Below are 14,988 nucleotides of genomic sequence, written 5' to 3' on the forward strand. Positions count from 1 at the left end.
GGTTTCCTGTGGGCTAGTGGGTCCCACGGTTCTCGGGATCTGGCGTGGAAGCGGTTTCGGCCAAGGCTAGTCATGTCTTTTAATAAAGCAGGTTTCTAGGAAGACGTGCCTAACAACGATGACTTTCTAAAATCTAGATAAAAGAGTATGAGAAGCTCGAGAGTGAGGAAGATCGCCTTTGCAGAAGCCGGCAGATTTACGACACCTACATCATGAGGGAGCTGCTGTCTTGTTCACATGTAAGTATTTCTTTGTGGGTCTCTTGCCTTCCTGTGGGTGCCGACGAGGCAGCCTGCCGTGTTTCCAGAGTGAAAGCAAAACAGGAGGAGGTGCTTACAAATGAAATGCTACCCACGTTTTGTCATTTGCTTCCTGATGATACTTACACAACATCCATTGCTCCATATACTCTTATTATAGTAAAAAAACAGATACTTTCTCTGCCAAAAATGATGAAATGCAATAGCTAATTCGGAACAACGGCTGGTCTCAATTCAGGACTTTCTCAGGGAAGTGAAACTTTATTATTTTTAATTTAAGTTATACTTTTACATTTAGGTTAATCAGAAGTAGAATAAATGTAAGCCTTCAGTGGTTTCTTTGAATTAATAAGGAAGATTGTAATTATTATATTCACTGTATCCATCAGTTGTTGAATAATGGTTGAATTTTTTTCTTGTAAATCAGGTGAATAGTTCAACTCGGTCACTAGAATAAACTAAGTTCCTAGGAAATTACTCTACCAGGAGTGGGTGCAGAAATTAGTAATAAAAATTTCCCATGTAATTTCTCTACATTAAGACTGTCCTCCAAGGGAATGCCCTAGTAGCCCTGGCCCTCTGTGTCAGGTACGGTAGTAACTAGCCCCAAGTGGCTGTTTAATTTAATTAAAATCAAATGGAATTAAAAATTCAATTCCTGACTTCTCACGAGCCACACGTCAAGTGCTCGGTAGCCACACGTGGCTCCGTGGCCCCGGTAGTGGACAGGGCCGGCACACAGTGCGTCCCTCTTCACGGAAGGTTCGCTCCACGGCACGGCCCCGAGGAGGATGCACACCGGTGCTTCTGCATCGGTCGCGGCTTTCTCAGTTCTCACCTGGCGTTCGGATAGCGGTGGTGCTAGGCGGCACCTCTGGCGGTGTCACTGTGGTGTTCTCTGCGCCCACCTGCCCCAGAGCAGAGAGAATCGCCGGGCTGGAGCTCATCGTCGGTGCTCCGAGCCTTGGCGGGAGGCAGCTGAACTGTGGCAAGTGCCACATACCCGCTGGGGAAGCCTCTGTCAACTTAGTTTTCACATTGTTCAGCGATTTGGAGGGTTTTTTTTTTTTTAAGCAGTGTGATGCGGTTTTTAAGTGTTTCTTACTGTGCATTAAAGAAGAAGACATAAGTTGAAGTTTTTGGGGAGGACAGAGTTTGCAGTTGCCGTCAGTGGGATGAGTTTCGTTCCTTTAGAGCCGGTGCCCTCGGTGGTGGTGACAGCCAACTGTTCCCTCACCCAGAGCCTCCACCACACCCTGGCTCAGTTTCGTAACCCTGGCATTTCAGACTTAGGCACATGTCTTCGTGCATTCACTTTTTTCTTATATAGAAATTTCAACTTTGTAGCTATTTTATGTTTTTAGGTGTCCCGTTATCAGCTAGTCAATGGATGTTTTTGGTTAATAAGGTGACGATAAAATTCTTCATACTTTTTTTTGAATCACAGTCCTCTTGAATTCTTGCGGGGTCAGATACCAGTCAGCTGCCTCTGCTCTCAGCTCTCACCATTCCTCCCAGGGTGGCGTCTGAGACCCGGAAGCTCAGAGGGGCCAGCGTGTGTTCCCATGGCCCACAAACATCTGGCAGAAGTTTTTTTAAAGGATGCATGTTAACATAATGACCATTTTTATGTTTCTGGATTCCTGTTTAATAATTGTTGTGTTAAATTTCTGTTGTGGTATCGTATACCACAAAGGTTGGTTGTGTTTTATAGTTGTTGAAAAATACTGTTTTTGGTTTTTAAAAGCCATTCTCCAAGCAAGCCGTCGAGCATGTCCAGAGCCATCTGTCGAAGAAGCAAGTGACGTCAGCCCTCTTCCAGGTAAGAGGAGAGTGTTTCAGAATGAACGTATCTCATTTGCCAACCGTTGGACTTGGTGACGTGTGGGCCATGGGACATGTGGCTACAGGAACAAAATGAGTGTTAACCTTTCTGCCACAATAGTTACTAATAGATGGACTTTTCTTCTTCAGCTGTGGGACCTTTCTGTAGAGTCTAGTTGGTCATTAGCTTGGGCTCTGAAATCATGGACCTGCATGGAGAAACCTGTGTGCCTTTCCTGACCCTGGTCCTCATCTGTGTGGGTGGCGATGACGGTGGGCTCTCCCTGGGCGGGTAGGGGGGTGTGTCTCGAGGGTTCCGTGAGCAAGGTGCACGTGAGTTGCCTTGCACTGGGCCTATTACCACAGTGCCCACAAATGCTCGCTGTTACCAGATTTTTCCATTCAAGAAACACAGTGTGAATAACTGCTTTGTGTTGTCTCCATGGTATTCTAGTGTCAGAAGCTCAGTGTCCACTTGGCTTTGGTGAGGTTCACAGGCAGGCTTGTAGCCAGTTGCATGTAACGTTGCTAAGGCTCACGGTACCTGGGCTCTACCACTCTGGTTTTAGCTCTTCTTGTAGCACAGGTAACACGAAGGAAGAGTTCCAGGTGAGATGCACAGGTCAGCAACATTCTTTTCCTGCCTTCAGGGAGCACCCAGTTAAAAGCTACTTCTTCAGAATGTCTTTTAAAAACACTACTGATTTGTTCATAAAAATATATATACAAAAATGATGTGGTAAAAAAGATACAGAATGGGCTCTTATTTCAAAGGTGAAGGAAAAGCCATTATTAAATTGATTAAAATTAGGAGCATGTTAGTGCAATTCATTGTAACGTGCACCCTCAGAACACATTCAAGTGTAAGTAGACGTTGGACACTTGCATGTCCTGTTTATAGAGGGTCATTGGCCACGAGGTTGGTTGACATTCTTTGAGTTGAAATCCCCCCTAACTTTATTGAGGTATAATTGACAAATAAAAATTGTAAATAATTCTAGGCATGCAGTGCGATATTTCAATATGTGTATGCATTGTGGAGTGATTCCTGCAATCAAACTAACACGCCCGTCACCTCGCACGCTTCATCGTGTGTGTGTGTGTGTGTGTGTGTGTGTGTGTGGTGCGAACACTGAAGACCAGTCTCTTCCTTATACAGTCCCATGACACACGAGCTCTCCAGAGCTTACTCATCCTCGCAACCAAAGCTCTGTACCCTTTCACCAGGGCCCCAGGTCGCCCCAGCCATTCCACCCTCTGCTTTTATGAATTCTGCATCTAAGTGAGACCACACGGTCCTCGTCTTTCTGTGTCTGCCTTATCTCGCGTAGCGTAGTGGCCTCCACGTTCATCCATGTTGCCCTGTGGCAAGGCTGCCTTCTTTTTAAAGATTGAGTGATAGCCCCTTGTATGTGTCCCCTCCCACTGTTCCTTTGTTCGCCGACAGCGGACACTTTGCATTGTTTCTGTGTCCTGACCGCCGTAATGAACTTGGGGGCGCGGCTGTCTCTGCAGGAGGCTGATTTCATTTTCTTCGGATAAATACCCGGAAGTGGGATTGTGGGATGATACGGTAGTTCTATTTTTAATTTTTTGAGGAACCTCTATACTGTTTTTCACAGTGGCCTCACCCGTTTCCATTCCTACAAACAGTGCACAAGGGTTTCCTTTCCTCCACATCCTCACCGACACTCCCATCTCGCCTTTCTGGGAACAGCCATCCTGATGGGTGTGCAGTGACCATCTCGTGGTGGTTTTGGTGTGTCTTTCCTTGGTGACTGGTTACGTTGGACACCGTCCAGTGTGCCTCTTCGTCACTCGTTTGCCTTCTTTTGAAAATGTCTGTTCAGGTCCTCAGCCAGTTTTAATCAGGTTTGTTTGCTAGCTTGTTTGTTTTGTTTTGCAATTAAGTTCAGTTCCTTATATATTCTGGGTATTATTCCCTTATCAGATATATGGTTTGCACATATTTTCTTCCGTTCCTGGGTTGCCTTTTCATTCTGTTGTTCGTTTCCTTGGTTGTGCTTTTTAGTTGGGTGCAATCCCGCTTGTCCGTTTTTACTTTTGTGGCCTGCGCTTTTGACATCCTATCTGAAAAAAGATTGTTGCTCAAACCCATGTCAAGAAGCTTTCCCACCTCTGTTCTCTTCTAATAGGTGTATGGTTTCAGGTCTTATATTTAAGTCTCAAAGTCATCTCGAGTTGGTTTGTGTATATGGTGTGAGGTAAGGGAACAGTTTCGTTCGGCCTGTGGGTACCCAGCTTTATTAGCACCAGCTATCAAAGAGACCGTCGTTTCCCCCAGTGTATCCTAGGCACCTTGCCAAACATCAGCTGACCACAGACGAGTGGATTTATTTCCAGATTCTGTTCGGTTCCATTGATCTATAGTGTCACTTCTTCATGCCAGAACCAAGCTATTTTGATTGCTATAGGAAGGAACTCAGGAAGTATGATGTGTGAGTTGAAATTTCTTATCAAGGAGAAGGGAGTGAAACAAATACTCTGAAAGTAAATATAAAATGCTTTTTAAAAATCTTTTTTATTAAAGATTTTGCTTATTTATCTTTAGAAAGAGGGGAAGGGAAGAAGACAGTGAGAGAGAAAAACATTGTTGTGTATGAGCAAAAGAGACAGTTGCCTCTCACACGCTCCCAACCCCGGGACCTGGCCCACAACCCAGGCGCGTGCCCTGATTGGAAATCAAACCAGCGACCTTCCGGTTCGCAGGCTAGCTAGCACTCAGCCCACTAAGCCACACCGGTCAGGGCTAAAATGCTTTTTATTCTTTTTGTTTGCAGAGTTGACTTTAGAAGTAGACTATTGCATAGGCACATTTGGTGACAATGGTTGGAACGGGTACTAGCCTTAAAGTATGCCTAAACCACGCCAGGCCCTGTGTCGGGCTCAGCAGTCTTTATCTTACTGAGTTCTCGTGATCGCATTGTAGATTAGTTACGACCACAACTGTCCCCCTGTGCAGATCACAGGAGGCGAAGCAGCCCCTGAGCCCACGCAGAGCTCCGGCTTCTGCACTGCTCACCTGGCGCATGGTGTGGTTCTTTCTGTTGAAAAGTGACAATGTGGTATATACTATTCAATCTTAACAATTTCTAGTAACTTTTGTCTTTTATTTTATTAGCAGAAAGCATGGGATGTTGGATAAAATATGTAAAAGTAATATAATTGTTTTTATAAATAGGACGTCTGTGATCTACAAATCAAGCTTTCTCATAGACCTTTGAATGCTTGACTGTTTGCTCTGTGGATGTCTTTTGAACCTCTTGAGGCTTGTGGCCCCCATGAGGCTTGTGGCCCTCAGCCTTTCGCATCGAGAGGACTTAGCTGAGATCAGTACTACACGTCATCCTAGAAGCACAAGATTTCAGAGTGGAAAGAGCTTCAGAGATAGTTCGGCTTTCCCTTTTGCCAGGAGGGGACAGAGTCCAGTTGGTTTCAGTGGCCAGTCCCAGTGCCCCGCCCAGCTCGGCGACAGCCCCGAGAGTCTCCGTTCTGCCGCAGGAGGCGGGGCTCCCAGAGGGCTGTGGTTGTCTCTTGCTGCCTGCGTTCGGTTCCTGTGGCTTCTGCCGACTTCCTGGTCTCATCACTTGCCTTGGACGGTGTCAGATCTGGTCCTCTGTTATTGTCAGCAAGTTTTCAGAATGATCCAGGAAGACAGAAAAGCACTGAGTTTGCATCTTTCTGTGAGTGCAGGGTATCGAGGTATTTGCCCAAACTATCTAGTTGACTCCGTGCTGAACTGTGAAAGGTTGGCATTTGATAGTTTTGCAGTTCTTGGTTTAAAGGCCCTCGCATGGAGGGTAGAAGCCAGGCTGTGTGCGTGTTGGCCTGTGAAGCGGCACGAAACTGGAGGAGACTGTTCTCCACGCGGTTTGGCCGTGAACTTGCTCACAACCCATGGGGACATGTCTGCCCTCGGCCTGTGTGCAAAATGAGGGTGCAGACGAGCCTCCCCCTTCCCTCCCCCACCCATTGTGTTATCTTCAACTCCTGACTCCAGGAGGCAGAAAATCAATAAGAAGAATAGCTAATTAAAAAATCTTACTCCAGCCCTGGCTGGCGTAGCTCAGTGGATTGAGCACAGGTTGTGAACCAAAGCATCGCAGGTTCGATTCCCAGTCAGGGCACATGCCTGGGTTGCAGGCCACGGCCCCCAGCAACCGCACATTGTTGTTTCTCTCTCTCTCTCTTTCTCCCTCCCTTCCCTCTCTAAAAATAAATAAATAAAATCTTTAAAAAAAGATTAAAAAAAAATCTTACTCCATGGGTCCCTTAGCTTTTAGTCTTTAAAACTCAACAATAATGCTGATAGTTTATAATGATCGTAATTGGTAGTAATTATATAATTAATAGTCATTTACACGATGTGCCACGGAACTCGCAGGGCCCAGTACGAAATAAAAGGGACCCCTTGTTCGGAAATTACTAAGAATTTTATGACGGGGACAGCAAGTCACCAAACCAAGAAGCACCGTGGAGCTCCGAGTGTGAGCCCCGAGGGCCTGCACAGGCCGAGCCCCCGCTGAGCCGACCCCGGCCATGCAGACATGTCTGCGACCCTCCGGGAGCCGGGCTGGGCAGGCGGGTTACCATGGCAAAGAGGACCGACCTGTCCTCGCCGTCACGGAATGTGCCGTCGAGTGGTGTGGACGATTATTAAGTAAACAGTCACGATGACAGATCTGCTGGTGAAAACCGGACGTGTGCCGAGGAGGGCACGTGCAAGGCGCGGTGGGAGGGATGCGAACCCACAGCCGCGCCCGGATGGAGTCTCAGCTGCTGGTCATGAACTTCATGCCTTCCTGTTCACGCGGTGTGACCTCTCTTCTCTCTCCCTTCCAGCCGTACATAGAGGAGATCTGTGACAGTCTTCGCGGCAACATTTTCCAAAAATTTATGGAAAGGTACGAAACTTTATGTATATATATAAAATCTTTTTCATGAGCTACATTTGACATTGAACATTATATTGCAGTTTTAGTACATATACAAAATCTTGAACTGTGCAGGCGTACCTCATTGAACGTGGCAGATGCTGCCCTTCCTGTGCGCATTGACTCTCTCACGCACCACGTGGTGCTGACCACGTGCCGTGTGGCCGGCTTCGAGTCCGCCCGTGCCCTCGACACGCCACAGCGTCATTTGATTCTCGTAGCCTAACGTCCCTTTGACTAGTGGCTCTTCAGCTTCGAAATGGCCTAAAGCTTAGATAGGCTGGGGAACCCCAGTATGAAAAGTACCCCGTTGGGACACCTTCGCTGATGCCAGCGCCGCTCTGTAGTTTACCTGACTCACTTGTTCGGCCTTTGGAACCACGTCCCCAGAGTGGGACAGGCCTGTGCACCTGGCTCTCGTAGAATCCGAAGGGTGTGGGCAGATGCACGTCTCTGACCCTGCGTATCACTGACACACCTGATACATAAGTCCCTGTGGGTCACTCATGCTGCCGAGGAGCGTGCCTATCATTGAAGTCTGAAACACTGCAGCGACATCTGTGAAAGTGTCCAGCTTGTCTGAGTGTCCTGCACCTCCCCGCCGGTGTCAGCGAGTGGAGCCCTGGTCTGTGGTGACGCCCCGTAAAGCCCAGTCTGCGTTCTTGCTGCCCGAGCTCCCCCCTCCCCCCGCAGCCCGGCTGCACACCCGTGACGGGCAGCGTGCTTGCGTCTCCTCGTCGGAGCCCGTGCAGCTGGGCCGTAATTGCCCTTTAAGAACAAATGCTGCTTCATCACAGTTTTTTTTTTCCTCCACATGTTCAAGTGATTTAGAGAAAAACAATTTTGTGTTGTGGTTCTACTAGAGTTCAAGAGATAATTTTATCCTGGAGCGAGTCAGTGCTTTGGGAAGCTAATGTGCATACAGATGTCGCACTCTCCTGGGCGGGAGCAGGAACTGGGCCAGAGAGCAGCAGAGCCACGGAGGGGCCCGGCTGCTGGCCCAGGGCTGACTCCGTGGCTCCTGGTTCTCGAACCCGACCTTTCCCGAGTCTGGGTCAGCCCGGCTTCTGTGTGACCCTTGGGGGGCAGAGGAGAGGTGGGGGTGGCAATTTAAACTGGGGAAGAGTTTCAACCTGCCCAGTGGCTTTCCCCCCACGAGTGAGCTGGTCACTCTGTCACAGGAAATACAAGTGAAGCTATTTTATATACTCGGATTATTTTTGAATCAATTTGGTTTCGGGTGCTTTTTATATTAATACATTCTCAAATGAGTGTTTAAAAAACCCGTCACCAGACCAAGAGTTCGGAGCTTGGGTTTTGAAATGCAGACATTCCATGAATAGAACCTTGCAGCCTTGCTGCCTGTCCTTGGCGGGGGCGGGTGGCGTTGGCCACACTCTGTGAGGCCACAGGGCAGTGCAGTAATACAGGGGGAGTCTTCAGCAGTGAGGGCTCCTCTTCTGTCTCCGCCCCCTCCTCCCCCCGAGGGTCCTGGCAGGGCGGGTGGAGTCTGTGGGGAGGCCTTCCCTTCTCTGAACGAGGCCCACGGGCCCTGTTCGGGCAGTGTGGACTTCCACTGCTGAGCAGTCTAACGCTGGCCGGCCTCGGGGTCCAAACCTCTCCCTGTTCCCTCCCTCACCCTCCTCTGGGCCTGCTGGGCTCTCCCTGCCCCGGGCTGTTCGCCCTGCCCGGCTAGAGTGTAGAGCTAGCACCACCCCCTGCTGCCAGCTGGGAATGTGTGTGAGGAACGGGGACCGTGGAGCCGACAGAGCACGGGGATCTCACAGAGCCGCCGGGGGTTATAAACACAGGGCGTGCTCAATGCGGTTCCGCCTTTTGCTCTCACCGTACTTAAAAAAAACTGTATGAAATCTCAAAATACAGTTTATTTTACCAACTTCACGGAGATGTTAGGAGGATCAAGGAAACATTCGTTGTAAGTCATTTTAGATTCAATGGGAAAAGATACTATTAATAACAAAGAGTTCTTCTGCTTTTGATTTTCAATTTGCTTATTAGCCCCAGAAATATTTTAAAGAAATTCTTGGAATGCATATTCGATGAAGTTCCTGGAAAACTGGGGTATTTAGATGCCTTTGGGGCATTTTATTATAATGCTGATAATACCTGTAGCTTGTACTTTAATAAGAACATTAACTTAAAAGTAATCAAATTAACGTATCTCTTAAGTAGACATTTTTCTTACTTGACGGATGCAAAGCGCCCGTCCGGCAGCCGAGGCAGCTGCATATCGCTGCAGCATGCCTGTGGTCCAAGGGCTCCTGCCCGACACTGCGCTTCTTGGAGAGGCGGTGGGTGGTCCGGGTCTAGATTCTCTTCCGCCCACTCACGCTGCGTGGCCCTGGGCAGGCCTGGGTCTCGGCGGTACAATGGAAATGGACAGTGCCTGCCTGTAGGGCTGTCGAGTTGAGTTAGTGGGCCTTCGGAGCCCAGCACGTCGGGGGTCCGCTGCTCTCACAGTTACCTGTAAACACTCACTTTTTGGTCATCTAGAGCTGCGTTGTCCAGGGGTCGCAGCTCAGCGCGTGGAGTGCAGTCGACCGGTCTGCATTAGCGTGTGGGCCGGCAGCGCACCTGGGCTCCGGGCCCCAGAGGCTTCAGGAGAAGCAAGAGTGTGGAGTTTCTCGTCAGTAACTTTATGTGGGCTGCACGCTGAAATGATAATTTTTGAGATGTCGGGGTTAAATCAAACACACCACTAACATGTGATTTTACATATGTGGTTTGGGTGGGCCCGTGGAACAGGGTGGATTAAGACAGACCCCTGAAGTGTGCGGGCAGGTAAAGGAGGACCGTGGTGCCTCTCCTGCGAAGCATAAAGCAGACCCGCCGCGGGGCTGCCTAGCGAGGGCGCATTATAGGAACCTGCCCTGTTAGGGGAGTGCGATTCTGGCTTCTCTTCCAGCGCCGCTCTCTAAATCCGGTTAATTCGATGTTTCACTTTTCAAGTAATCGTTTGTGTTCTTTTTCAGTGACAAGTTCACTAGATTTTGCCAGTGGAAGAACGTAGAATTAAATATCCACGTGAGTATCATCTTCGCCTTCCTTTCTTTCTTAAAATAAAAGCTCCCTCCGGCTCCTAAGAAAGCGCTGGGTCCCAGAGCCGACCCCCCCAGGGCGACAGGCCGCCCGAGCAGATGTGCTTGCTTGCGGCCTCGGCTCGAACAAGCCGTCCCCCGTCGTCCCCCGCTGTAAACACGCTGGGTTTTCTAACTCTCCTTTTTCATGCTCCCGTCGGAATGTGTTTATTGACTTAAGAAAGGGTATTTTAGGCAGCGGCTGACCCTTGGACAGAAATAGCAGTGCAAGTACAAGTCTGCGTGACGTGATTCTCGTGTGCCTGTGTCTGTCCTCTGCCACCGCGGTAAAAGTGCCTGTCCTTTCCCGAGTGAGTAGGTGTGATCGTGCAACACAGACGAAGACATTTTTTGTTAGACCAGAGTCTCCTGTTTTGTTTTGAGGGCGCTGAGAGCAGCCCTCAGACGCTGGCCGCCCTCCACCATGTGCTTCCTCGGTGCTGCATCTCGTGTCAGCGTCAGGAGCGCCAGGCCCCGGGCTCTCGCTGCCTCGCCTTTAGGACGCACGTTTCTCTGGGCGGCCTCTCCTGCCTTCTCCCACCTGCCCGCCCCCCTCCCCCCCACACGTGGGCTTGCAGTGGGGAAAAATTAATTAATTGTCAGCTGGATGCATTTTTTTAGCATTTTTTACTTGAATGGTTCTGTTGGAAGAGGAGTTGGTTTTTGTTTACCTATTTTTTTTAAAGATTTTATTTATTTATTTTTAGGGAGGGAAGGAAGGGGGAGAGAGAGAGAGAGAGAGAGAGAGAGAGAGAGAGAGACAGAGACATCAATGTGCGGGTGCTGGGGGTTATGGCCTGCAACCCAGGAATGTACCCTGGCTGGGAATCAAACCTGGAACACTTTGGTTCCCAGCCCGCGCTCAATCCACTGAGCTGCGCCAGCCAGGGCTTATTTACCTATTTTTTTAATCTCCCCTTTCCGTCACATTTCCTGATGAAAGGCAATAATACATAGTTTTTTAAAAATCCCGCCTTGACTGGCATAGCTCAGTGGATGGAGCACGGGCTGCGAACCAAAGCATCGCAGGTTTGATTCCCAGTCAGGGCACATGCCTGGGTTGCAGGCCATGGCCCCCAGCAACCGCACATTGACGTTTCTCTGTCTCTCTCTCTCTCTCTGTCTCTCTCTCTCTTTCTCCCTCCCTTCCCTCTCTAAAAAAAATAAATAAATAAAATCTTAAAAAAAAAATCCCTGATATTTGCTGTGGATCTTCCTCATGCCCGTGCCTGGTGTCCTCTCAGCATCCCGTGGGATGCTTCCCGGGGTGGCCAGTGGGCCAGCTGCCCATACCCTGGCGCACGCATGGAGTTTTAAGGGGTTCTTGGGAGAGCCTTCAGGAACCCGACCCTTCATTGCCAGGGTGTGTGGACAGCGGGCGTTTGCTCTTACCCAGAGGCCTCGCTCCATGACGGTCGGGTTTTCTAGCTGCCTTTGCACCGTCCAGAGCTGTTAGAAGTCCGCATGAAGCAGAGCTTTACTGAGCTAGCATTGACACAAGGGGAAAGTGCTTATGAATAAAGCCTCTGTGTGTCCTTCGCTCACACTCAGGCTTGTTTCACGCTCACATGCCCAGCACGAGTCCCCTCTCTGCGCTGATGTTATCGATAAAAAATTCACATGGCCAGCATCTGTTGGGTGTTCTGACCATATGGCTCCCGGTTAGGGAAGCGCTGATGCCCTCGCCGTGGACTCAGTTTTCCACCACGCCGGGGCCTGGAAGTGCCGAGTTTTCCCAAACTCGAGGCTCCAGCGTAGCTGCAGCTGCTTTTCATTTTGACTGGAAATTTCACAATCACTTGTCTTCAAGGGATGTGTCTTGCAGCCTAAGGGTGATGAGGTTGGAAAAGCAGTCTGGCGCGGCTTCCGCTCTGTCATGTCCCCAGGTGCCTCCGTTCTGTGCGTCTCAGGGGTGGAGCCGGAGGAGGTCCTGGGGAGCCTGGCCGCCACGTGCGGCTCCTCTGTCCGCATCAGGCGTCCGCCAGGGAAAGGGCAGGTCCCTCCCGCAGAGCTGCCGCTTCAGCAACTGGTCTGTGTTTTGCACGGAAGTAAATCTTTACAACATAGTTTTCACGCAGCTGCATGATCCCGTCTTGCATTTTGAATTCACAGCTGACCATGAATGATTTCAGCGTACACAGGATCATCGGCCGGGGAGGCTTCGGTGAAGTGTACGGCTGCAGGAAGGCGGACACTGGGAAGATGTAAGTGTCCGGTGCTCACGCATTTTTCTGGGGCTGTGAAGAGGACTTTGTGCTTGCATCCAAAGCAAATCCCTGCACGGATGGTTGGAAGCCCCGGATCTCGCTCTTGAAGTCATGTAGCTCTGAAAGAAGTAGACATTCTCTCCGAAATCATGACCCACCCAGGACTTAGTGTGTGCAGTTGGGATGGTACAGCATCCCAGGGGGCGTGGCTTCCAGAGATGGGTAGCTGGGTGCCCATGGCAAGGGCAGGTGCCCTGGTACGGGGGTCGAGATCGTGGGGTTCCATGTCTCACCGCAGTCACTTATCTCATGGGGGTTGATGCGAGGCAGTTAAGTGCCTGTGAGCCGGGTAGAAGGGTCTTCTAGGAAGTGCAGGTGGAGTTCTGAAGTGGGGCGGGGGGATTTCTGCTAATGGAGAAGCAGTTTAAGAACACATTTCAGAAGGCAAAACACAATGGAAAAGTACGATTTGTTAGACACAGACCTAGAAGTCTGAGGAAGTGACAGGCGGGTCAGAACGGCGGGCAGGTGGCATAGTCTGTGAGGTTGGTTACGGAATCAGTGAGTTGGCGTGAGAAGAAGCAGTTGGGGTCCCCTCACCTGGGGCCTGCCACTCAGCCCCTGCCTGCGTCTGTCCTAGACCAGTGGTTGGCGTGTTTTTTATCATGTGGGGGCTGGAACTTACCTTCACTGATTTGTGCCCATTGCTCTTCTTCCCGCTCTGGGACCCCGTGCAGGGCGAGCCCGGTGCCTGGCGCCCGGGTGTCTGAAGCCTGGTGTCGTGCCGGGACAGGTAGCGCAGGGACCTGGAGTGTGGGCCCCTGGAGTCGCACGGCTAGGGCACACGCACTTCCGCACTGTCTCCCTCGCTTGGGCCGAGCTTGGGCCTCCCGGGGCCTCCGTGCCCTAGTGTGTGAAGTAGGGTTAGAAGACGTGCCTGCCTTGTCGTAAGAAGTAAAAGTGAGGGTGCGCTGTGAGAGCGGAGTCCTGTTAGGAAAACGTCCTTTCGGTCCTGCACTCACCCCGGTGGGCCCTTCCAGCCTACACGATGCACTTCACTTATCGCTTACTACAGTTCACTACATTTATTAGTTTTACCTCATTGTTGCAGCTTGTTGAGGTAATTGAATGTGTAGCCTGTTGCATGATGTTGCAGAAGTAAATAGCATCAACTTGTCTCTTGATGCACATTTGTTATTTTACGTGACTCTCAAAAGCTGGCACATGCAGTAAGCCTGTCCTCCAGCTCAGGCCTTTGTCTGCTGCCTTTCTTTCCCTCAGTGGGACTGGAGTTATGGGCCTTCAGAAGGAAGACCCCGCGGTCAGATGCCGTTCCCACCACATCATAGTAAAGCTACCTGTTGTCTGAGTGCAGTAGCACTGATGACGTTGACCTTGATCCCTTGGCTGAGGTCGTGTCTGTCAGACGTTTGTACCGTGAAGCTGCTCTCCCCCTTCTCCATGCTGTGCCCTTTGGAAGTCACTCTGCACGGCCCACGGCCAAGGAGGGGGGTCGTACCGCCCCCCACCCCCGCGAGAGGGGCTTGGTTTCCCTTCTCTTCATACACGTAATGACATTTTTTTGCATGGCGCTTGGGTGCCAGTTTGCTTCTTTTAAACACTGCCCCAGTCTTTAGAAGGCTCCCCCAGGGTGGTACGCCGTGTCTCCGTCAGTCTGGGTGTGTCCCCAGTGCTGACTTCTCAGCGATGTTTGTGTTTCCAGGTACGCAATGAAATGCTTAGACAAGAAGAGGATCAAGATGAAACAAGGCGAGACGTTAGCCTTGAACGAGAGGATTATGTTGTCGCTTGTGAGCACAGGAGTAAGTATTGAATTTTGAACATCGCTTGTTTGTTTTAATGTCCTTGTTTGTTTGATAGTAGGACGGTGTATTCGAAATGCAGGCATTTTCCGGTGACTTGTAGGGGGCTGGCCAGTCCCTGGGCAGGTTGGCATTTGCAACAGGGAACAGGGGCACTGAGATGGCGTCCAATTCAGGTGTCAGCTCTTGCGTTTTGGAGTTAGGAGAGGACTGTACCCATCACCGGGAGCACCCACGCCTTCTCCCTTTAGTGCTTAGTTACGATTGACTTCTCTGTGAAAGATGGTTGGAGGGAAGGCAGGAAAGCAATCCTACCGGCGACAAGAACAGCAGGGGTAGTTGAGAACCGACTGCGAGACTGAGGAGGACCCACCCGCAGAGAAGAAATGGGGGAGTGTCCCGGCGCCCTTCCCACACAGACGGAGAGGAAGCGCCCGGGGTTGGCCGACTCTGAATCGTCCCTGGGGGGTTGTCCCAGGCAGTGTTTCCTTTTGAGGTGACTTTATTTCTCAGCACCTGCCACTTTGCACCTGCTGTGGTCTTTGGTGATTTCCATTTCCAGGGCTGTGTGCCTGCCTTTTGGGCGTGTAATTTGTATGTCTAGCCGGTATGTTTAGCTCAGCGCGTGCAAAAACACGCTTTGACCCTGTGTCTTTACTTGCAAAAGAGTGTCCCATTCTGACTTTTTTTCTGTCAGTGGCATCACCCAGGAGGAAGACTTGGCTCTTCGTTACTTGGACAGATGTGTATAAAGGCCCCTCCAGAACCACTCCCTACCCCAGACACCTGGGCGTGCCCTTCCCGCCCGTGGGCCTGGGGGC

General features: G+C 50.3%; 1 protein-coding gene across 2 annotated transcripts in view; it reads left to right on the forward strand.

Moving 5' to 3' along the window:
- Nucleotides 1-14,988, forward strand: part of GRK3 (G protein-coupled receptor kinase 3) — a 114,366-nt gene that overhangs the window by 61,939 nt on the left and 37,439 nt on the right. For both annotated transcript variants that reach the window (XM_028527900.2, XM_036014533.1), the window contains 6 exons: nt 138-239; nt 2,008-2,082; nt 6,948-7,009; nt 10,033-10,084; nt 12,250-12,341; nt 14,068-14,167. In XM_028527900.2, the coding sequence (XP_028383701.1) occupies nt 138-239; nt 2,008-2,082; nt 6,948-7,009; nt 10,033-10,084; nt 12,250-12,341; nt 14,068-14,167 (483 nt within the window). The remainder of the gene's footprint in view (nt 1-137; nt 240-2,007; nt 2,083-6,947; nt 7,010-10,032; nt 10,085-12,249; nt 12,342-14,067; nt 14,168-14,988) is intronic.

The sequence above is a fragment of the Phyllostomus discolor genome, chromosome 13 (genome assembly GCF_004126475.2).
Source record: "Phyllostomus discolor isolate MPI-MPIP mPhyDis1 chromosome 13, mPhyDis1.pri.v3, whole genome shotgun sequence".
NCBI lineage: Eukaryota > Metazoa > Chordata > Mammalia > Chiroptera > Phyllostomidae > Phyllostomus > Phyllostomus discolor.